General features: G+C 44.8%; 1 protein-coding gene across 6 annotated transcripts in view; it reads right to left on the minus strand.

Moving 5' to 3' along the window:
* Positions 1 to 24,988, minus strand: part of ERICH3 (glutamate rich 3) — a 64,841-nt gene that overhangs the window by 10,488 nt on the left and 29,365 nt on the right. For 3 of the 6 annotated variants that reach the window (XM_045028764.1, XM_045028763.1, XM_045028762.1), the window contains 4 exons: positions 21,448 to 21,743; positions 17,972 to 18,208; positions 5,588 to 6,073; positions 504 to 641 (listed from right to left, as the gene is read on the minus strand). In XM_045028764.1, coding sequence (XP_044884699.1) covers positions 504 to 641; positions 5,588 to 6,073; positions 17,972 to 18,208; positions 21,448 to 21,743 — 1,157 coding nt within the window. The remainder of the gene's footprint in view (positions 1 to 503; positions 642 to 5,587; positions 6,074 to 17,971; positions 18,209 to 21,447; positions 21,744 to 24,988) is intronic. The other 3 variants (XM_045028765.1, XM_045028766.1, XM_045028767.1) reach the window with 3 other exon arrangements.

Raw genomic sequence — 24,988 nt, forward strand, 5'->3', positions numbered from 1 at the left:
GAAGGTGAGTTGGGGGCACAATATAGTCTGTTGAACTCTAGGCTGGGACTCAGATCATTGGCACTTTCATTCATATTGACAATCATTCCAGTGAACGGTGATAACTTTTCCATTCATAGAAATAGAAGCATCCTGTCTTAAATCTGCATTTTCCCATAGGCCTCATATTAACATATGGGTTGACAGGCTGGAAGCAAAGTGAAACTTACCAGATTCCTATTTTTTGAAGCAGTCTCCGCTAGCTATCACATTTTCATGGCCTCAACTCTTTATCCAGAATCACTGTCAGCTCCTAAATGGTATCAATTTTACAAGCTTTACAGCTTTAGAGGCTAACTAATCAGTGCAACCATTTTATTCAGGGGAGGAAAGAAAAGGAAAACAGAAGGCAGAGATGCCAGTATGAAAAGGAAGGTGAAAGAGGGAACTAACTGTTCTATAAATGGCTTTTCAATGCAGAGTGAAATTTAATCCATGCACCTGATCATATTAGTTGACCTCACCTTCTTTTATATCATGAGCTGTACTTGTTAAGTTCTCCTCTTCTTCATCTGTACTGGAATCACTGGGCTCAGGTTCAGAACTCAAATGATGGCCATTTTCAATTGCCTCTGCTATTTTCTCTTGGACTGATTTGCAATCTTCAAAAAATATCACAAAATTATTAAACAAGGAGCAAGGAAGAAAAATAATCGAAAGCTTAAGGGAAAAGGGAATCATTCAGTTGTCTGAAATTGGCTTAACGAGAGCCATATTATCAGTGCAGGGTTAATTAAAATCCAGTAAGCCTTCACCTGTAATAATGCTTTGAAGTATATTAAAATCAAATGGAAGCCCATTATAAAAATTCATGCAGGAGGATCTACAAACATACATGCAGAAATCAGCCACAAAATCATCACAAAGACACAAAACTACCTTGGTTAAGATGCATTTCATGCACAAGCAACAAAATTGTTTGATGAACAGAAACCTTTTATTGTCCTGTGCTGACTTTAAAAAAAAATTACACCATATTTTTACATACTAAAGTTTCCATATACAGTTCTGATGATTCTTTAAATTGGCTGAAGACATTGTCTTATCTTAATGCATGGACATACATGAATGTAAATCTCTATATATAAGCAGAGAAATATTTGCTTCTCCTAAAAGCAACATCTATGATGTTTAAGATTTTGTTTCATAGTCAAGATCTACGTGTTACATTTGTAGCATTACAGTTAAGGTTGTGCTATCCCTTCCATTAGCGTTGCATGTACCACGTGCTAAGGAATAAAATTAGAGGATAATATACTTGTAAAACTACACTGGTTCTTTGTTAAAAGAACTATTTACAGAGATGCTGTAATGGCAGCTAGCATTGGTTCTAGCCGTGTATACAATTAACTTCCTGGTGCCTCTTCCGAACTCCCAAACTGGGCTTTTCCCTCCAAACACCACGCAGGTTGCTACAATTATAGCTTCAATTTCAAGAGTTATATAACATGGTTATATTGCATTTAATTTTTATTAAGGGAGATGTATTACCAACACTGCATTTCTGTCAATCTAGCCCCATTTCCAAACCAACACAGCGAACTTTCCTGCTTTCAGATAATGCTACTGAGTTATGGCAAATGCAAAGAAAATGCTCCGTGAGAAAAATAAAACCATTGGGAGGAGGGAGTGTATGGAAGGGAGAGGTTCCTCCTAGCTATGCATGGAAAATAACAGCTATTAATGCTTTTGAGACTGGAGAATAAACACCAACATTGTTTAACCTTCTAGCTGTGTATATAATGGGGCTTAAGCTGCCTGGTATTTCAGAATTACTCATGGCAATGAGGGACTCTATTGGAAGAACTAAAGGTGACACATTTATGTCCAAATGGCTTTTCAGGGGAGATTAGGGACAAGATGGTCGCTAGTCAAACTCCTCCTCCCCCCCATTCTTATATTCTTCGTTTCCCCCATTCTCAACCCATATCTTGCCATTCTACTTTGTTTCCTTTATATTTTCCTTTTGTTTTTCCTTTATCTGCCATTTATCTACAACATCTCCTGCTTCTCCTCCTCACCACAGTCTTCTCAGTGTCTTCCTTCCTTTCCTTCCCCCACACTGTTTCCTCCACTCCTTCTGCTCCAGTTCCCTGCATCCTTAGCTCCAAGGAGCAATAGGACAAAATCAAGGAAAGACAAATTTAGTCTGAATGGCAGGGTAAACTTTCCAAGCATGATTGGTTTCAGGCTGCACAACAGCCTCCCAAGGGAGATGAGAGACATCTTCACTTAAGGCTTTTAAATGGAGCCTGAACAAACCATACTGCAGAGGACAATCCCATGCAGGCAGGGAGGTGGACCAGATGGCACCTACTAGGTCCTTCCTGTCTCTGAATCTGTGATTAGATGATTATTTTTTCTTCCTCCTCCTTGTTTTTTTCTCATCTCTTCCCCACACCTCAGCCTTCCTGCTATGCTTCTTCTCCCCATCTTCTCTGTTCTCTCTCCTCAGGCCTTACCTCCACCCACTCTTGTTCTGGTTAAATAATGTACTAGCCCCAGCATGAAGCCACTGCACTTCCCTGGAGTTATTTGGACACTATACAGACCCCCTTCAGCATTTCAGGGCAGGGTCCTGACTAGGATCTCTGGGCACTATTGCAATATCAATAGTAAATAACAATGATGATTAAACTCTGCAAACAAGAGGAGAAACCTTCACCCCCAGGAGATTCCTTTGCTGCATCAGAATAAAGAAGCATAGACAGCATTTTCTTCAGGCCCACTGAAGCCCCATAAGCTTTCTTAAATATGGTCCGTACCTTATTACTTTGACCTGCTTATAGTCCTGCCGTTTGATTAGCTGGCAGTTCCCATTCTTCCCAGTTTACATATATGACAAGAGGGAGTATTAACAGTCAGTCAAAACACAGAGCCCCAAGCAGGATGACAAATACAGCGCACAGTAATTCTGTCTCTTGGAATGAGTGACATCTCCTTCTTGTCACAAAGTGCACCACAAGATTAGAGAATACACAGCAGGTATTTACATTCCTTCTAAAATCCTAATTCCTACATTTATGGTGCCTTCCCCAGCCTCAGCTGGCAACTGAATAAGCCCACACAAGCTTTTCCACTTATGGTCTCCTTTACATGTAAATTCATCTCTGGTTAATATTTCTGCAATGTCTAAAACCAGACTGGTTAGCAGAAGCATAGTCAATAACTGGATCTGCTACCAGCCAACAGGGCAGAAACACCTGATATCGGAGGAAGGGCAGTGGCAACAGAAAGTTTAACAAGGAAATAAAGGAGCCCAGGTGCAGAATAGAGTTAAGAGCCTAATTTTGCAACTGCTTTAAGATGCTGAACTGCTCACCTCTCATTGGCTCTCTCTGGAAGTGGAAGCCAATCAGCAATTTTCAGGACTGGCCCAAGATTTCCTAGATTAGTGAGCAGGGGGTGATTGTGGGATCAGGCCCTAAAGAAAGTTTGATTCTCAAGGTGGCATGTGCTACCCATCAAATCCTTTTTTTCACAATGTTAGTTTCCTTTCATAGACTCATAGACTTTAAGGTCAGAAGGGACCATTATGATCATCTAGTCTGACATCCTGCACAAAGCAGGCCACAGAATCTTACCCATCCACTTCTATAACAAACCCCTAATCTATGTCTGAGTTATTGAAGTCTTCAAATTGTGGTTTGAAGACCTCAAGCTGCAGAGAATCCTCCAGCAAGTGACCCATGCCCCAAAGAGGTCCTTGCCCTTATTTTTTCATTACTCACATGTCATTCCTTGACAAATTCTTTATTTTCTCCCAAATTCACCATGACAATACTGTACCGGCCAGGAGCTGGATTGGATGGGATCAACTAGGTCTTTCGTATCTCTAACTTCTATGATTAAGTGATTATTTTTGTCCATATAGCCCTTGTTTTGTCCTCATTTTCTGTAGTCTGCCTCTGAGTCTTAGACATTCTCCAGGCAATAAAGATGCTGTAAGATTTGATAGAGAAGTATACGTTCTTTTATCTGGACTACGCTTATCCCGTCTGTCACTTACTCATCCTGACAACTGAAATAGGGCCTTTTAAAGAGAGAAGTCATCCCAAATGCGATGATCATTCAAATCTATAACTACAGTATAAAATGACCGTTAAATGTCAGCACCCAAGAATTTGATCAAATAAGAACAATGGTCTTATTTTGTGTCAAAACCGTGGCAGGTCATTAGCTCAGTACATATGATTATCCCTTTCTTCCCTTTTTTTTTTTTTAAATTACAGCACTTCATCCTACTTGTATGATTGAAATCATTAGCAATCTTCAACCACACTTAATACTTAACTAACAGTCTAATGGTGACGTTGCTTAAGCTGAGATGCCTTATGCAAGTGAAAGGAACATTTCAAGAAACACACACCTATAAATAATTCAATATAATCCCTGAATAATAAATTATTCCCTCTTCTTCAATTCTGAATGCATAACATAGCAAAACCAAAGCACAGTGCAATCCAAAGCAATCCAACACCAAGAGACTTGCAAATAATACAGCATAGCATTCAACAGTGTTTGCTTTGCACACACGGTGCTATTTGATACATGCAGCACTCGAGCAGAAAGCAATAGAAACAAACCACAAACATCTATTAAAACTAAATGAGAGCATTACATAATCCACTGCAAAATCGACATCCATAGAAATACAGTCAGAAATATTGTCTAGCGTGGCTTATGACTCCCTTTCTTCACATCTGCATCACTAAGGCCACTTCATTACTTTACATTGACATTCCCAGTATTATCAGGATACTCTTCCCGCTATCCAGATGAAATTCCACACCAAGTACTTATATTCTTCCCACCCAAGTACGCAATCCTGCACAGCCTTACTCATGTGGGTATAGCTATACTCCTTGCCCAGCCCCCAAAACATCCCTCAATAGCTGTGAGATTGGAGCACAAATATCCCCATTTTACAAACTGCCAAATTGAGGCACTGAGAGGTTAAGTGATTTGCTCCTGGTGAGCCAGTGTGTCAGTGACAGAGCCGGAGACAGAAACCATGTCTGTTGACTCCCAATCTGGTTGCCTATGCACTGCACCATGATTTACAAGAGATTTTTAGGAGTCCTTATGGAAACTGGAATTATAAGAATGACAAACCAGTTCATCTGAGCTGGCATATGAATTCTCCAGGACTTCCTATGCTTGAGATCTAAACGGGCACTAAGCTTTATAAAATTACATGAGATGTCAAACCTAAGGGTATTGTGGTCCACGAAAAAAAATATATATAAATCTATTATCACATACTGCCCCAACGAGTGATAGAGATGAAAAAAGAATAGCCAAACCTTACATTGGAAAACCCATAAAATCAAACAAACAACGAACTTACAGCACATCACTGGTGGTTATTTGGCACACGCAGCAAAATGACATTCTAACAGTTTTACATTGTACACTAAGAATAGTCCAAAAACTGAATTTCTCATGCTATATCAAAATGCCATCTCCATCACTAATGGTAAGAGCAAATGACACAACACTTACATGCAATGGACACATCACATCTCCACCAAGAGACTATACTTACCACCTCCTTCATCAACCTCAGGAGGATCCTTGTTTGTAGCCTCTGCTTCCACAGTGCTGCCTTCCAAATGCACTAGAACAACCTCCTTCCCATCTTCCCTCGTGTTGCTTCCATCCTTCTCCCCCTCTTCCCTTGCATTATTTTCTATTGACCCTACAGGTCTGAGTTCCCCACTGAGTTCATCTGTGCCTTGATGATGTATTTCCATCATATGTCCATGAAGAACCTCAACTTCTTCCCTCATCACAGCCTCTGCTTTTGTCTCTTCTGCTTCATCCATTTCTTCCTCCTCCACTGCATCCATTTCCTGATTTTCCTCAGGTTTGCTTTCCCAAGTCTCATTTCCATACTTCTCACGTGTCGCTGTCCTGTCAATGTCTTCCTTTTCATTGCCCTTAACATGGTCTTTCATCTTTTCAGCTTCAGAGTCGTCTTCACTGCTATACAGAGTACTGCTGGATGAGAGAGAGGATGCAGAGTTCCTATCTACAAACAGTAAACAATTTCATTTTAATATTTTTCTATAAAGCATCTGTCTTCACTGTGCACCAGTTCATTTAGCTGTGCCCGAAGAGCCAGGTCCTCATCTGGGGTAAAGTGCCATTGTTCGACTTTAGACCAGCTGAGGATCTGGCACAAAATGCCTAATAATGATATAGATAGGCCCATTACCTGAAACTAACAACAAGCAGTTAATCAAAGCCACTTAAAATATTTTATTTTGGATAACGTAACCATACCACAGGAAATCTCTACCAGTAGTACATGAGATCTGCTTCCAAGACCACCTCTGAAACAGTTGGAAAGGGGTGACAACAAACTCCTGCTGTATTTGACAAGAAGTTTCAAGTCAGAGTTCTTCAGCACATTCATAACATCTCGTGGATCTATTAGAAATCTCTTGTGAACCACACAGGAATCAACACCATGCAGTATTAATCCTTGTATTTACAATGTAGTTCTGGTTTTCCAGCACCCCTCACATCCAGACACGCCAAACTCATGGGGGAAAAAAATGCAGAAATTGGGCTTGTTTTTGGCTTAATTGGCTTGTGAGTTGGCTAGTCACATAAAGCATTGGGGTTCTTAGGGATTGGCTTGTTTTGGCCTTGTTTTGAAATAGGATTCGCTTGATCTGTGTCTTATTGTGAAAGTCAGGGTGCTTATTTACCACGTGAAAGTTGGCAACTGTGCTCACATCTTTAATTATTCTTTCCAAATGCATTGTTACAAATATTCTGAAGGGTTTTTTTTGTTTTTTGTTTGTTTGTTTGTTTGTTTTAACTGAAATACAATATTTTTACAGGAGCTGAACATTTCTTTCAGACATGCATATACAACTCCCATTAACTTCAGTAGAATTGTGAGGGTATATTTGTGTGGGGAATGTGGTCCTAAATTAATATAATGCTTGTTAAGGGTGACAGATTATCAGTTTGGGAGGCTAAAGTCTTCTATTTATCACAGAGGAGATACAGGACAGTGCAAACATCCCCACAGAGCAATTCCAGGGTGCCTCAACTCTGTTCTAGACAGGCCATCACTGTATTAGCTCAGATCACCTGCCCATTCAAGCTTTGTCATCTTTACTGAGATTGACAGCAACAATGACAATTAGTATCAGTTGTGATGTGGAATCTGCCTGCTTGTACCTTGACTGAGAGACATTTCACACACAGACTACGAAACACCAATCCCATGGTAGTGACTTCCAGTTGCTACCTGTCTGCACTGGATCTGAACCTCCAACCTAGAGGTAAAAAGTTCTGAATCCCCATGGCCACCCAGCTCCCTAACAACATTATAAAATTATTAAAGACACTAACAAGAACATAAACAGGCCAGTTCAGAAAAAAATATCTCATACACTCAGATAAGCAGTGTATGTTTCTTTCCAGGAGCACTGGCCAATGATTCTTTACAATGTATTCATCGGCTTATGGGCCATAAGGATTTGAGTGCCAAAGTCTTTCTTCCTTGCTCTTTATTTGTGCCTAACCCATAACATTACATGCAAAAATAAGGACTTAGGCTACTCAGTTATCGGGATATGTTTTTAAATCTCTACACACAGGGTGAAATTCTGCCTTCAGATATACCTATGCAATCCTGTTGAATTCAGACGCTATGGTGATGAGTGCAATATAAATGCAGAGGTAAGATGAAATGAGATAAGATTTGATCCCCCTGTATTATTCTTTGTCCCATTATTATCATCAGACATTACTCATAATACAGTAGTACCCAGGGGTCCCAACAGGAGTTGGACAGATTACAAATATACAATCCCTGCCCCCAAATAGCTTGCAGTCTAAGGTCTTGATCCTGCTAACAGTCACACATGTGTGTAACTTTAAACAAGTGAGAAGTCCCATTGAGTACAAAATGAGACTAAGGGTTTGCAGGACCATGGCATAGATAAATTCAAGACATAAATGAATTTTGCACACAGTAGTTAGGATGGAGGGGAAAGGAAGATGTTAATAAAATAAAATAAAATAATTTGGTTATGTAAATTAGCCAGCTGGGTAATTTGCAGATCTCTGTGGTTTTGTTATGGTAACAAGAGTTTTGCCATTAGGATTTTACCAAAAAGGAAACTTGTCCTGAAAATGACCAGTGAGTCACGGTACTAGTTTAGGCCAAAGTCCATTCCATGTAACAAGCACACAGCACCCGAACACATACCTTAGTCATACAAAGTCTGCCTTCAAATTAACAAAATAGCAAAAATTCACTTAGAGAAAACCTACAAGACTTCATTTGACAGGCTTCTTTCCCCTGCACATGGAGCTTTTCAAGATCTTTTAGGATAACCTTTTCAAAGTTGGACACCTAACTCCATATTTGGAGACCTAAATCAGTGGCCCGATTTCAAAGGCTCTGAGCACCCACTGAAATTAATGGGATCTATAGGTGTTCAGCACCTGTGAAAAGTAGGTCACTTATTTATGTGCCTAAATATGAATTCAGCAAATTACTATAGGCTACTGGTTTAAGAACACTAGCAATTGTTTCCAGAACAAGACCCACATCCCTGTTATGTTCCGCATTTATCTAGAAGCAAAGAGGAAGTAAACCACTTACCAGAACTATGAGTTCTCCAATAGCGTGCCCCACAAAATATCCACATTTCTGGGGTTAGTGAACAGTATGCTGTGCCGTGTGATTCTAGGAGCCGTTTGAGCAATAGTGTCAACATTTTAACCATGATAGTTTGGACTACATATGCCAAGCCAGAGGGTGAAAGTAGAAACGCTGAGGCATGATAGCTCCCCCTCAGTTGCAATGCCCCGCCTGTTCAGGAGTTAACAGGATTTTTAAACACAAGAGGAAGATGAGGGGTGGGAGGTGACCAGGTGGCTGAAAGATAATGTAGCTGAAGAATTCACGTTACTGCTCAATAAATTACATTTCTCCTTCCTTACCTCTCCCACACACGCCCCTCTCCACTCCTGGAGATGGGCTAGCAGTACCAAGTTTAATTAATGATGACAGTGGTTATTAATAATGGACACGCAAACATGCCGAATGTTTCAAGGTGGGGCATTAGCAGAGTGAACTCAGCACTTAGTGCCGTTTTGAAAGAGCTTTCTGGGTGCCCCCGCCCCAACCCCATCACCCACTCCTGCAGTCTGCAAGGGGTGTTGGGGAGGCCCCAAAGCAGTGGTGAGCAACCTGCAGCTCCCATTGGCCGGGAACAGCAAACCACAGCCACTGGGAGCTGGGGGGCGGGGCCGTGCCTAGGGATGGTCAATGTCTGCAAAATGTCTCACGGCTCGCAATCAGCTTACCCTGATGGGCCGCATGTGGCCTGCAGGCTGCCCACTCCACACCACTGCCCTAAAAGCTATGCCCCACTGGAGCTGTCAGGTGCTTGACATCATACCAGCCCCACATCTTCAGTGCTCCAGGAGTATTGGTACCAACACTCTGCACAGGATAGCCCAGTGGCTTGAGCATTGGCCTACTAAACGCAGGGTTGTGAGTTCAATCCTTGAGGAGGCCATTTAGAGATCTGGGGCAAAAAAATTGTTGGGGATTGGTCCTGCTTTGAGCAGAGGGTTGGACTAGATGACCTCCTGAGGTCCCCTCCAACCCTGATATTCTATGATTATGCACAAAGAGAATGAGGGAGAAGCTCCCTGCAAGAAAACTTGGCTTCCACCCATGTCACCAGTATGACAGAATTTAGCCCATACAGAGAGACATATTCCCCTACCCTGAAAAAATTCTAATGTAAGAGTAGAGAATAGCACTTGTTCTAGTCATGGGCCCTGATTCTCAGGTCTTGAGAGTACAGGAGAACAAAGACAGCTGAAAGCCAGAGAGGGATTTCTGGAATGCTACAGTGCTCTGTCCATGCCACCTACACTGGAGGGGGCTGGGAGATGGTGAAATCTCTACACCTGCCATTTTGGGGGGATTTCCAATCCCCTTTCCAGCACTCTGGTGGCATGAAGTGATCCTAGATATCCTGCCCCTAGGGGGTGAGAAGTCCAGAGGGAGGGGGGGATTTGGGTGCTGCCTCCAAGCGGTGGGTGCCACAGGGGGATTGGATCCTGCCCCAAGGAGACGGGTACGGAGTTCAAGGGGCGGGGGTAAGAGAGGGAGCCTGCCCTGCACACATCCTACAGCAGCTCAGGCCCCCTCATGGCTGGCCTAGCTGCTTGCTCCAGCCCACTGACTCTCACTACAGCATGCAGGTGGGTCAAAACCTCAGTGTGTGTCCCCTCTACACCACTCAATTTGGCCCAGCTGTCATAATGGAAGGGCGGCTAGCCCATACCTAGTCAGGGAGGGGGCTCCCCAGTGACTGGAGGCCCAGTGCGAGCGCACTTAGTGCATGCTGGTTAATCCAGGCCTGTGGGAGAAAAACAGGTTCAAGTGCCTGCTCTGCCTGACTCAGAAGGTGCCCTAACCCGCACGCTATTGACTATTCTGGTCTCTCACTCTCTCTTTCATTCACTCTGATTTTTGTCCCAGTGCGGAACAGGCAAATGTTTGAAATCTGAAACATGGGAAACCATTCCCTGCCCATCTCTAATTGTACCCTGCATTAACCCATTGTGGATCTCTGTCCTCCTATAGTGGTGGGACTACATAAAGGGGCTTAGGAGTCTACTACTGTTCCCAAATTAACTGACTTGGCCCCTATCAAGGTTCCCTCCCCACTCTGAACTTTAGGGTACAGATGTGGGGACCCACATGAAAGACCCCCTAAGCTTCTTTTTACCAGCTTAGGTTAACAGTACGCTGCCACCACCAAGTGTTAACCAAATATTTAGGGAGAGCCACTTGGAACTCTGCCTTCCCCCAAATATCTCCCAAGTCCCTAACCACCCTTTCTTGGGCAGGCTTGAGAATAATCCTCCCCAAGCCCCTACACCCCTTTCCCCGGGAAGGCTTGAGAATATCCCCTCACCACTTAGGCCTGGTGAACACAGAGCCAAACCCTTGGATCTTAAAACAATGAAAAATCAATCAGGTTCTTAAAAGAAGAATTTTAATTAAAGAAAAAAGGTAAAAGGAGTACCTCTGTAAAATTAGAATGAAAGATAATCTCACAGACAATCAGAATCCAAACACAGAGGGTTTCCCTCTGGGAAAAACTTTAAAGTTACACAAAGAATCCAAATTTATCCTCCCTCTTATTTGCAAAAGAACTCACAAACAAGAAAATAAAAGTAATCTAATACATTCCTTCTCTAAATACTCACTACCCTATGGCTCCTTCTTTTTCTGTCTCCGGCAAAAGCACACACACAGCACACACAAAAGACTTTCCCCCCCTCCCAGATTTTAATGTATATTGTCCCCTTATTGGTCCTTCTGGTCAGGTTTCAGCTAGGTTATGGGAGCTTCCTAACCCTTTAAAGGTAAAAGAGGAATTAACCCTTAACTATATGTTTATGACAGCCCCTTAACTAAAGAAGTAGATGCCGGTGCTTTTAGATCAAAAGGTACTGCATTCAATCCCTACAAACGAGCATTGCTATAGTGCTGTAGGAAACAAATCCTGCATTAATATTTGAGAGGAATAGGATATAAAATAGATCCTTTTATTCTCTGCTTTATATGAGTCCATGATTGCCAAGATGGCAAATATATATTAAAAAAAAAATTCTCACTGAGACCTCAAATAGAATTGTATGGATGTAATTGAGAGCAGAATTTGACTCAGTATGTCTTATATCTAACTACAAAAGAGTGGATTTTCTTCCATTAGCTTATAAAGCCTCTTTTTTAAACATATTTTTAAATGAATGTGGATTTTTTTGGTTTTCATTTCACAGCTCTCATGCCAATCATTTTTAGCAATGGTCATCTACACTGATCACAAGCAGTATCCTAGTGAATTGTCTGTTGACAGTCTGCTTTCTTGCCCATCATTCATTGCTGACAATCACAATACGCTCTCAACAGGTGAGTCAGTGCCTGGGATGGTTAACAAAAACACAATAAGAAAAGCTGTCGTTCTTTTCCGATGATTAAAAACAAATCTCATCCACTATTCCTAAGCTAGATTCTTCTTTTCTTACCAGTCTCACACTACTGTATCTTACACTTGTGTCACCCAGCATGGGTATTTATCAAATGCATCAGCTTCAATTGTTAGCCAGCAGTTCAAATTTTCCATACTTTTCACAGTTTTGTAACATATTTTGTAACTTCTTGCCCTCAAGGAGCATGTGTCATCTAGGCAAAACTAAGCCTAGCCAAAGAATGAATAACTAGATAGTTAACCATGTGCAATGGAAAGGATTTACTGATGGCTTGAATTCCACTGCCACAATGTCGTCTTCTGTTTTGTATTGTTGAACCAGAATCTTGTCCATTGAAAAGCTGCCTCTTTTTCAGCATTCACTTTCAATAAACACAGCTTTTCACTTCAATAGCAAAAGAGCCCTGCTTGAATGAGCTATTGCTAGCTGGCTCTCTAAGAACAAAACGCTTTGCTCAGCACACTGGAGGTAGATAAAAATGGCTAAGGATTATGATGCCAATAAAGTAAACGGATGTTAGGAGAAGATAAATCTTTCCTGTGGCAGACTTTTAGTTCTAAGTAGAAAGAAATGTTTGAAAGCACACTGAGTTTGGGTTCAATGGTGGTGAAATCTCACAAGCTGTTTTTGTGAGATTTTAGCCCACAATGATGAAAATCTCATAAGACAAACTCATTTCTGGTGATTTCTGCCATCTTGAATGGGAGAAATCTCTTTAAGGAGACCAGTCGTTCTCCAGAGACTTTGGGTGCATTGCAGCCAGAACCAAAAGACCCTTTTGGCTTTAGATCAAAGAATTCAAATCCAGACCCGCTGGAAATCCAACAGCTTTTGGATTCATTGTTCCAGTTTGGGTCCATCTCTAGCTGTAACCAAGTGCAGTGCTACAGCCCTCTATTGACTGCTGCTAAATAAAAACTACAGGACTCTTTCAGACTTTCCACCCTCAGTATACAAATGCCAGCGTAACCGTAAATTTTACTGGCAAGCACTTCCATGTTGACAGGGAGAGGCGAGCTAGAGCTTGAAAAGCATTTACAGCACCAACCAACTGCCAGAAAATAAGGCTCTCACAAATATTTCTAACCGCTCCATTATGATGGTGCTAAACATGCATCTTTCTTGACCAGTCTTCAAGTTTCTCATGGCATCCTAATAGCCTTTTCTCTTTATTTTTTTAACCACAGAGAAAGAAATATTGACTCTCTGAGCTGTGGTTCATGCAATGTGAGTACTATCCACGAAGAACAAAAGCAAACCCACTAACTGCACTTCAGTAAAGAGTCTCATAGCTATCTGATTAGTGTGATCATTCTGCCAAAAATAATTTCTCATTGGGGTTGCATGAGGAAGAGATCAATTACTAGCCCACAAAATCAGTAAGGAGCTACATTTAAAAAGCAACTGATTTGAAAATTGATCTTGGGAAAAATTCAGAGTGTCTATTTATTTGCATGATGCTGGGAGCTTTCCAGGAAATACAATTTCTGCTACTAAATGATAGAATTTACCCAGTTTAATTAAAAACTGCAATTGAAGCAAAGCAAATTAAAATAGTTTAAGGGATGGAATGTGAGAATTACAGTGCACATACTTCTGAAAGCATTTTGTCAATTATAAAAGAATGTCAGGCATTTCTGAATGGCCATACCATGCCCTTATCCATGTGCACAACTCACAGACAGTGAGTATTAATATACAGTAGAACCTCAGAGTTACAAACATCTCGGGAATGGAGGTCGTCCGTAACTCTGAAATGTTCATAACGCTGAACAAAGCGCAGTTCAGGCTCCAGATCCAGGAGCTAACACTCCAGGCCAGGCTTCAGCAGCAGCTGAGCTCCCTACTCAGCTCCAGCATGAGAGTGTGAGTGTGTGAGAGAGAGAGAGAGAGAGAGAGAGAGAACAGTGTATCACCCCTCCCAGGATGGGGGGAAGGCCCGCTGCCTTGGGCTGGCAGTCTCAGCGTCTTGCTGAGTGGCTGCCCCTCTGGCTGGGGGTGGGGGTGGGGGTAGGGGTGGGGTGGGGACAGGCAGTTCAGATGTGCCTACCTTTAAGATGCAATACAGGAACAGTACAGTATTTGCATTTTTTTTGTCTCTGATTGGTTACTTCTGGTTTCACGTGGTGTCAAGTTGAGGGGCCAGTCCCTAACTCTGGTGTTTGTATCTTTGAGGTTCTCTTGTATTTCAAATGGTGGCATGAAACAAAGTTAATGGAAACACCTCACTACACCTTAACTACACTATGTTATCAGTGTTGCAGTATTGAATAGTCAAATAAGTATATTCATTTAGGAAGAACCAAGGACCCTCACTGTTATGTTAGCTACCTTTACATTCTCTCTCTCTCTCTCCTGACCATAACAAAATTGATACAGCTCAAGAAGCAACTAATTTGTTCACAAGAAAGCTGATTATGCAAGATACTAATAAGCAGAAAATCATTTTTAAAAGTGTACTGATTGTCCAGGAATCAGTAAATAAATTATTCCTGATAATCATTAGAGAAATGAAAAATTAAGATTCTTTCTGATCATTGTGGTGATTTTTATATGCAAACATGTTTCAAACCTGGTTTGAGTGTCTGAAGATTTTTAGTCTTTCTATAGAAAGCTGCAATTTTTTCCCCAAGAGCTGCTTTATCTTTGCCTATTTCACATAGAAATACAAACATGAAAGTAATGTTTACATTTAACTTGAGCAAATAGCTCACATATAAGGAGGGTCAGATGGAAAACACCTGATGTGTTAAAGACTACACACACCTAGGGTGACCAGACAGCAAGTGTGAAAAATCGGGATGGGGTTGGGGGCAATAGGAACCTTTATAAGTAAAAGACCCAAAAATTGGGACTGTCCCTATAAAATCAGGACAGCTGGTCACCATACACACACCTCATAAGAGTGGGGGTCTTGGACCAAGGTCTGCTGGCCAAATTACAGCTAAAAGAACAGATCCCGAGTTGATGTAAATTGCCATACGTCCACTGAAGTCAATGGAGATATGAACATTTACACAAGCTGAAGCTCTGCCCCCAAAGTATTTAGTTTGCCTAAATTCCTCCCTAAATTCCCCTAGTAGCTACATCTTCATTTCTGATCCTGAACTGTTCTGCAACATTGCTATGAGTTGTTGCATTGCATTCCAGAGATGACTGTATTTCTACATGGGGTGTGAAGTGATTCTTCTATGTCCCTTACCTGTTATATACATCAGAGGAATATTGCTGGGTATAATTAACATTTGAGATTCTCAGATGAAAGGCACTATGGCAGTGTAAAGTGTTACAATGCTATGACGTGGCTAATAACATGCCCTTCTTTCTTTCTCCTCGTCCATGGCTGTGCAGTAATATTATTAATTATTAATATTAATATTAATTATTAATATTATTATTATTAATATTAGGCTCGTACACCTGCACATCTACCAACGTGATATATGCCATCATGTGCCAGCAATGCCCCTCTGCCATGTACATTGGCCAAACCAGACAGTCTCTATGCAAAAGAATAAATGGACACAAATCTGACATCAGGAATCATAACATTCAAAAACCAGTGGGAGAACACTTCAACCTTCCTAACCACTCAGTGACAGACTTGAAGGTGGCAATTTTGCAACAAAAAAACTTCAAAAACAGACTCCAAAGAGAGACTGCTGAACTTGAATTAATATGCAAACTAGATACCATTAACTGTGGTCTAAATAAAGACTAGGAATGGTTGGGTCATTACACCAATTGAATCTATTTCCCTATGTTAAGTTCTCCTCACACCTTCTATGGGCCATCTTAATTATCACTTCAAAAAGTTTTTTTTCCTCCTGCTAACGATAGCTCATCTCAATTGATTAGACTCTGCCTGTTGGTATGCATACTTCCACCTTTTCATGTTCTCTGTATGTATAAATATCTCCTGTCTGTGTGTTCCATTCTATGCATCCGAAGAAGTGAGCTTTAGCTCACGAAAGCTCATGCTAAAATAAATTTGTTAGTCTTTAAGGTGCCACAAGTACCGTATTTATCGGCGTATAACACGCACTTTTTTCCCCTGAAAATAGGGGGCAAATGATGTGTGCGTGTTATACGCCGATATAACCATGTACCCAGGGCCGGCTCTAGGCTCCCGAGCAGCGCGGCCCTAGCCCCCGTCCCCCCCAGCGGCGCGGCCCAAGCCCCCACCCCCCGAGACCCGGCCCGCGGCCCGAGCCCCCACCCCCCGAGACCCGAGCGGCGCGGGCCCGAGCCCCCACCCCCCGAGACCCGAGCGGCGCGGCCCGAGCCCCCACCCCCCGAGACCCGAGCGGCGCGGCCCGAGCCCCACCCACCCCCGAGACCCGAGCGGCGCGGCCGGAGCCCCCCCCCCCCCAGCCCCGGCCCGCGGCCCGCGCCCCCACCCCCCGAGACCCGGCCCGCGGCCCGAGCCCCCACCCCCCGAGACCCGAGCGGCGCGGGCCCCGAGCCCCCACCCCCCCGAGACCCGAGCGGCGCGGCCCGAGCCCCCACCCCCCGAGACCCGAGCGGCGCGGCCCGAGCCCCCCACCCCCCAGACCCGGCCCGCGGCCCGAGCCCCCACCCCCCGAGACCCGAGCGGCGCGCGGCCCGAGCCCCCACCCCCCCGAGACCCGAGCGGCGCGGCCCGAGCCCCCACCCCCGAGACCCGGCCCGCGGCCCGAGCCCCCACCCCCCCAGACCCGAGGGGCGCGGGCCCGTGCCCCCACCCCCGTAGACCCGGGCCGGGGCCCGAGCCCCCACCCCCCGAGACCCGGCCCGCGGCCCGAGCCCCCACCCCCCGAGACCCGAGCGGCGCGGCCCGAGCCCCCACCACCCCCGAGACCCGGCCCGCGGCCCGAGCCCCCACCCCCCGAGACCCCGAGCGGCGCGGGCCCGGAGCCCCCACCCCCCGAGACCCGAGCGGCGCGGCCCGAGCCCCCACCCCCCGAGACCCGAGCGGCGCGGCCCGAGCCCCCACCCCCGAGACCCGGCCCGGCCCGCGCGGCCCGAGCCCCCACCCCCCGAGACCCGGCCCGCGGCCCGAGCCCCCACCCCCCGAGACCCGAGCGGCGCAGCCCGAGCCCCCACCCCCCCGAGACCCGGCCCGCGGCCCGAGCCACCCACCCCCCCGAGACCCGAGCGGCGCGGGCCCGAGCCCCCACCCCCCGAGACCCGAGCGGCGCGGGCCCGAGCCCCCCCCCCGCCCCGACCCGGCTCGGCTCACAGCGCAGCAGCCGCATGGCTCCGGAGGGGGCTGAGCTCTTTCCCGCTCAGAGCCACGTGGGGAGGGGGCGGGGCCGCAAACTCCAGGCTCAGGTCAGCTGCCTCTGCTGGGCCCGGAGCTTTATTTGAAATTTACCGGTAAGTTTTTTTCCTGAAATTTCCCCCTTAAAATGAAGGTGCGTGTTATACGCCTGTGCGTGTTATACGCCGATAAATACGGTACTCCTGTTTTTTTTTGCAGATACAGACTAACACGGCTGCTACTCTGAAACCAGTAATATTATTGTAGACCAGAGCTGGATTAACTGAATGGATGGAGCGGGGAGGGACGAAGGGACTTGAGAATCAGGAATATTGCAGCTAAAATGGAAGTGTGTTCTTCACTTTTGGTTAGCTCCACAGCATGCTGTTGCAGAGCTAGGCTACCTGTGGACAGCCCGGCAAACGGGCGGGGGAGACTGGATCCATAGCTTTCTGTGCCAAGGATTGTGCCAAGGAAATTGTGTGATGGATGATGCCCTAAAGTGTCACTTTCATGACAGTGTAATGTGTAGCTCCAACATAAATGCAGGCTAGATGTACACAATAGGGTATACATAAAATGTAAAACACAGATCGGGTCAAGTATCCTGCACCAAGGTAAGAAAAAACAACTAACCTTGTTTATCTTCCTCTGAGTCACTGTTTGAGTATCCATCACTTTCATCTTTCTCGCTGTCAGAGGCCTGCAGCGCCTTCTGTGATGAGCTTTTACTCTCCTTTTCATGGTTTAAATTATCTTTTTCATCATCTGAGGGTGACTTTGACATTCCATTCATTTGATCATTGGCCTGTCCTTCTTCATTAACTTTCTCATCTGATTTCTCTTCATCGGCTTCAAAATCTTCATCATACTCTGAAATAAAAGAAGACCTCTAGCGTGAGACAGAAAATGGAATTCATAACTACTTAAAGTTCTTATTAACCAGAGAGAGGTTAACTCCATTAACCCTCTTTTCTCTTTGCATTTCCTCACTTCTTTTTGCAACAAGTGAATATATGAGGCCACAGGAGGGATTGCAAAAGTACATTACCTCAAAAAACAAATCATTTTCTTTAAATCTAGAGTAACAGAAATGGAACAAAGCTACTCAATGATCTAGCAGGTGTCATTCAAGTGTAAAGAATAAAATCAACAAAGATAGGTCAGATAGACAAATGCAGGAATAACATATAAAGTGAAGAGATCCCACAGAACATATTGTCCTTTTGATGCTTTATCCCTTGCTTAAATTAATTTTTCTTGCAGCAAGTTTTTTCTATAATGGGGAAGTGAGAGAAAGGTGGACTGACAAGGCTAATTAACAGAGGGGTGTCCTACAAAATAAATTAAATTATTCAGACTCAGCCAAAGGACACTGCAGATGAATACTCTGATTATTGCACGGTTCTTCTAATATATTCATTTGGTTATAGGGTGAATTCTTAGCTCCATTGACACTATTGGCAAAACTCCCATATTGACTTCAGTGGGAACAGGATTTCAACCAAAGTCTCTTACTGAGAATTTGATTAGGAACATTTGATAACATCAGGGCTTTGTATGTAATTCAAAATTGAAATCATGTGTGTATCGGAAAATATTATCCGCTCCACCCAGAAACAGACTAATTATATTCCCACAAACCAGAACATACGTAAATCCCTTTCACAATAAAATATTTACTTTGCAACCATTAATTTGCTGCACAATCTGCAGAGAGGCAACAAAACTGTATCATGAAAGAGAATTGTCACATCAGACACGCTCCAGCTGTCCCTCGGGGCGATAATTTCTCACCTTTCAAATTTAATTGTTCACCTCTTTTTCTTGTTGAAGTGACAAAATGCCAAAGACAGAAAGGAAGAGTATCTGATGTGGAACCAATTAGGCAAATAAACAATTACTCTAAAATGAGAATTAAGAAAATGAGTAGATTTATTTTCTACATTCAAATCAATTGAGATTCCAGCTGCCTCTGGAGGTGGCAAGCCTTCTCAGTAATTGTCAGAGAGGTGTCCATCCCCTGAAGGGAAAAAGGCCTGGCTAATCACAAAAGCATATTCCTAGTGCTGAATGAGAAAGTTTTGTGTGGGTGCAGAAAACTCATGAAAGTGAGGACAGGAGTAAAAAGTGGTAAAATATTTATGGAGAAATAATACAATATATTATGAAAAAGGCTTCTCTTAAATAAGTAAATGTATAAACAGGAGATGCTAACAATTTTTGTATCGACAGATAGATAGATATGCACAAGCCAAACAATAGATGGAAAAGGCATTGGTGGTTATATGGCACAAGAAAACTGCCAGCTTAAAACCAAGAAAGGACTCTAACCAAGAGGTGAACAGATTTATTTCACTCCACATAGGCAGCTTTTAGTGCTATAGCCCCAGTAGGAATGATAGAATGAGGATATATTCAAGACATAAACTTCTGTGTTAGATTTGACCTTAGAAAGGAGATACTATAAATCTAAGCAGAACAAGAATGACCCTGAAAGTCAGATGCTGATCACCAATGCAAAGAATGAATGAACTATGCAACTCAAAATTATAATCTACTGCAGATAGATCCTCCACTCCTGCCCCCAACCCCTCCACCCCCTCCCCATCCTTCTAGAACCCACAAACCCACCGCTCCTGGCCCCTCCCCAGCCTTCTATAAACCCCCAACCCCGCCCCATCCTTCTATTAACCCCCAGCCCCTCCGCTCCTGCCCCATCCTTCTATAAACCCCCAACCCCTCCACTCCTGCCCCCTCCATCCTTCTATAAACCCCCAACTCCTCCGCCCCATCCCTCTATAAACCCCAACTCCTCCACGCCCCCTCCATCCTTCTACAAACCCCCAACCCCTCCACTCCTGCCCCTCAATCCTTCTATAACTCCAACCCCTCCCTCTCCCCATCCTATAACCCCCAACCCCTCCACTCCTGTCCCCTCCAACCTTCTATAGATCCCCAACCCCTCCCCCATCCTTCTATAACCCCCAACCCCTCCACACCCTCTCCATCCTTCTATAAACCCCCAGCCCCACTGCTTCTGCCTCCTCCCCATCCTTCTATAAACCCCAACCCCTCCGCACCTGCCCCCTCCTTCTATAAACCCCCAATCCCACCACTCCTGCCCCTACCCCTGCCCCAGCCTTCTATAAACCCCCAGCCTCTCCACTCCTGCCCCTTCCCCCATCCTCCTATAGCCCCTCCACTCCTGCCCCATCCTTCTATACACCCCCAAAACCCTCCACTCCTGCCCCCTCCCCATCCTTTTATTAACCCTCTAACCCCTCCACTCCTGCCACGTCCCCATTCTGCTCGTATGCACCCACCTCAAGCCTCAGCTCCTGACCACCACCCCCTGTTCTGCTCCTACCCTCCACCATCTCCCACCCCTCAGCTGCTACCCCACCTCCTCCTCTGTGTCTATATACCACCCAGCTCCCTCTCTGGTCCCCTCCCATCACCAGCTCTGGTTCCCCTCCCCCTCTGTTGCATCTCCACTGTCTTCTGTCTCCCTCCTAATCCCCCACATCTCCTGTCCCTCTCTCCCACTCAGCTCCTATATATCCCATGGCTCCTTCAACCTTAACTATAGGCATTGTTACCTGCACTGCCTATGCTTTCTCTCTCTCTCTCTCTCTCTCACACACACACACACACACACACACACACACACACACACACACACACACACACACACACACACACTTCTTAAATCTCTGTCCTTCATTACCAGAGTAATCTGGAGTGGGGCAATTCCTACTTTGCCAGAGTAAACTGTCTGTATCAATGCACTTACACTGGTTGCTAAAGTCACAATGTAAACAAAACCTTAAACTTCGATTATGAAAGATTTTGAAATCATATTTGCTGTTGTTGTTACTTTCTGTAGCCCAGAACCACACGGAGTGCATCAAGACCCTTGGTGCTAGGCACAAACACACTGCAAGAGTCAGTCTTTGCCATAAAATCATCCAGTCCAAACAGACAAGCTAGACATAGGCTGGGAGCTGGGAATAGAGCCCAGGTCTCCTGACTAGCAGTGCTATGCCCTCTCCATTAGACTATTCTGCCTCCCCATTTGTGTTCCTTAATAGGGCTTTTTGATACTGTACCATCTTTACTAGCATTTTCCTGGTCATCTTCAGACTCATCCTCGGGTCCTTGTGTTTCTTCTTCTCTTTCCTCCTCTCCAATTTCCACGCTGTCCTCTGCAGGCTCCTGACCCTCTCCGTGAGCTGATGAAATTTCAACTGTCGAGTGTTTGGTCACCTCTTGCTCAACGCTGCCCTCACTTGGCTCATTGTTCTCTTCATCCTTCACAGAATCCTCTTGCTTTTCTCCATAGTCTTCCTTCATCTTCTTCTTTGGAGGAGAGGGTTTTTTGTCCAGGCCCATTGCAATGATACACCTAACAAAAACAACACGAGAAACTTGGAAACTACACATTTGTCCTTCCATAACCTGCCACATGCCTAGTGAGTTAAAAATAAAATTAAATACATTGTCCTATGCCTCAGGTTCACCACCTCTAAATATGGGACAATAACATTTACCCTCTTCTGTAAAGCACTTTTGAATCCAAAGGGTTAAAAAACCCTTTCGAGCAAATCCTGGTCCTGCTCTCCCGTACAGTACTGCATCAGTACTGCTACTGCACTGAGCTACTCTCCAGGACTTTCACTGCACTGCGGCAGTGTCCACACAGCATGTTACTGTCATGTTGCTGTCAGGGGCAGCTCCAGACCCCAGCACGCCAAGCGCGTGCTTGGGGCGCCATGCCGCAGGGGGCGCTCTGCCGGTTGCTGGGAGGGCAGCAGGCAGCTCCGGTGGACCTCCCGCAGGCGTGCCTGCAGAGGGTCTGCTGGTCCCGCACAGCCTCGGTGGAGCCGCGGGACCAGTGGACCCTCCACAGGCACGCCTGCAGGAGGTCCACCGGAGTCGTGGGACCGGCGACTGGCAGAGTGCCTCCTGCGGCGTGCCACCCTGCTTGGGGCGGCGAAATGTCTAGAGCCGCCCCTGGTTGCTGTAGATTCACACCCTGGCTTGCCGTGCAGCTACTTGCTGTGTAGACAAGCCCCAAATTGCATCTTTATAGGTGCACTTTGGCCAACTAGCAATGGGCGGAACAGAGATCCGGGACCATGTTGCTGAGAGACAGAACGCTCCCTACTTGCTTCCCTCCTTAACACCCCTGACCATTGCAGCTATGCCAATATAACTTAAGTGTAGACCAAGCCCAATTCTTCTTCTTCTCCCTCCCTCTAGTTTTTTTTAAAAACAATTCTTAATGCTGCTTTAACCTCCACCAACCAACCCTGCTTCCTCACCTGCCTCCCACATATTGAAAGATTTCTTAGTTCATAGCAGGTGGTGTTTGCTTCAGAACTCTGGTACAATCCAAGAAATTTTGCACAACATAATATGGATCCTGGGGATATTCTGGGGCCTGATCTACACATAAAATATAGATCAAACTAGCTACATCATTTAGGGGTGTGAAAAAAATTCACACCCCTGAGAGATGCAGTTAAGCTGACCAAGGCCCAGTACAGACGCTGCAAGCAATTCTTCGGTCAACTTAGCTATCGCGTCTCAAGCAGGTGGATTAACTACAGCAATGGAAAAAAAAACCTGTCTGTCACTGTAGCAAGTACCTACATTACATCACCACAATGGCACAGTCAGGGGCTGCTCTAGGAATTTCGCCTCCCCAAGCACAGCGGCACGCCGCGGGGGACGCTCTGGCTGTCGCTGGTCCTGCGGCTCCGGTGCACCTCCTGCAGACGTGGCTGCGGAGGGTCCGCTGGTCCCGCGGGACCTGCGGACCTTCCGCAGGCACGTCTGCGGGAGCTCCACCGGAGCCGCCTGCCGCCCTCCCGCGAGACGCCGCCCCAAGCGTGCGCTTGGTGCGCTGGGGTCTGGAGCCGGCCCTGGGGACAGTGCTGTAGCTGTGCCACTGTAATGTCTGTAGTGTAGACATTACCCAGAGGCTCAGTGCCAAGGCCTAGTGAAGAATGAAAACCCCACTCTGCTTATTCCTTTTTCTTTCCTCAAGACAACTCTTCTGGGGCTGATCCCTCTCCCTTACTCTCAGCAGTTCTCCCCATAGCCAGGAACCCCTTCCCATACCTTTCATTCCCTTCCTAGAACGCTATGACCTCTCCAACAGCTCTTCTGACATAAAGCTTTCATACAGCAACCTCTCATGCTAACCTTTTCTACAGCTGCTTCGAACCTGCCGTGAGGCATCCTAGAGACTTCCAAGGCTAGAATTTCAGAAACTGACTTTCAATTTTGTGAGCACAAAATGTAGGTGTGAATAATTGTGTTAGGCATTCTGTCCTCTCCGTTATTAGTGCCCATAGTTTCCTAAAGGTCATTGAGCTATTGGAGTTCCTATGTGCATGTGCACAGCTATCTAGGGCTTCAAGCCTACAGTGAGCTCTGCATAGATTAACCCCAGCATCCAGGCAGAACCTATTGTGGAATCAGGGGCAAAGTCACTCAGGGCTTGACCGAAAACCCATGGAAATCAATGGGAACCTTCACTGAGCCTGGGATCTGTGGACACAAAATCACGCCCAAAATTATTTGTGCTCACCATTTTGCCCCTCCAAACGTACAAGGGTAAAGCAGGACTTTATGGGATGTGACTTGTTGGGGACATGAAAATACAGCTGTAACTGCTGGGAAAGGAACCTACAAACGGGCATCTTTAGGTCAATAGCTAGATTTGGGTGGGCTGGTGGAAGAAAGAAGAATTTCATTAATCATTGGTTTTTTTCCAATATGAAAGAATCTGAACCATTTCTCCAGGCTCATATCATTTTAGATAAAAGTAATTCACTTTCTTCGCCACACACACGTGCACACAGAAAGGCTGAGATTTGAGCTAGTTTGGATATTTTCTGAAACAGTACTTCCATCCTAATTCAGCTGCTTTTCACTTCTCAGAAAACCTTGTCACAGCAACTATAGGAGAACATTTACATAAATCATGTAAATGTTAGTTTGAAGTGGAAAGACATGGAATTTTTCCTCAGAATTTAGTGTTTATCTAAAACATTAGTTTGGCTCTATCGAGGTTCCCCTCTCTCTGCTTCCCCCGCTGCATCCAACTGCTTATTGTTGTTTTAAAAATATATTATGAAAAGAATAAAAATTATACATGGCAGCAGCAGTTCTACTGTGTGACACTGCCTTGAAAATCCAGCAGATTTTTTTTTTTAATTAAAACTGAAACTTCTTGGCATACGCTGCAGCTGTTGATCATGGCATTGTCTTTGGCCATGAACAAACAGAATGCTTTGTTGTGCTCATATTTGTTTTCTGCATCCTGGGCAATGTCCTATATTGGCTACTCTGCAGCCAGGGAAATTACTGTGGACTTCAAATGCTGAGGCAGAGTTGTGCTCCTGAATCTAAGATTTTGTTCTTGTTGTTTTAAATTATGTATCTAGCTTGCATGGTGGCCTAGAAAAACCTTAAGAATACAACTAAGTGTAAACTGATTTAGTGATATCTGCCTGAGTCAACAATAGGTCTGAGAGATGGGAATGACTCACTGAGATGAATGGATTGTTAACTCTGGAACCTACAGATAAGTAACAATGGCACCGTTAAACTACATCACTGCTTATCATTTTTAGCATA

Source organism: Mauremys mutica, chromosome 8 (assembly GCF_020497125.1).
Source record: "Mauremys mutica isolate MM-2020 ecotype Southern chromosome 8, ASM2049712v1, whole genome shotgun sequence".
NCBI lineage: Eukaryota > Metazoa > Chordata > Testudines > Geoemydidae > Mauremys > Mauremys mutica.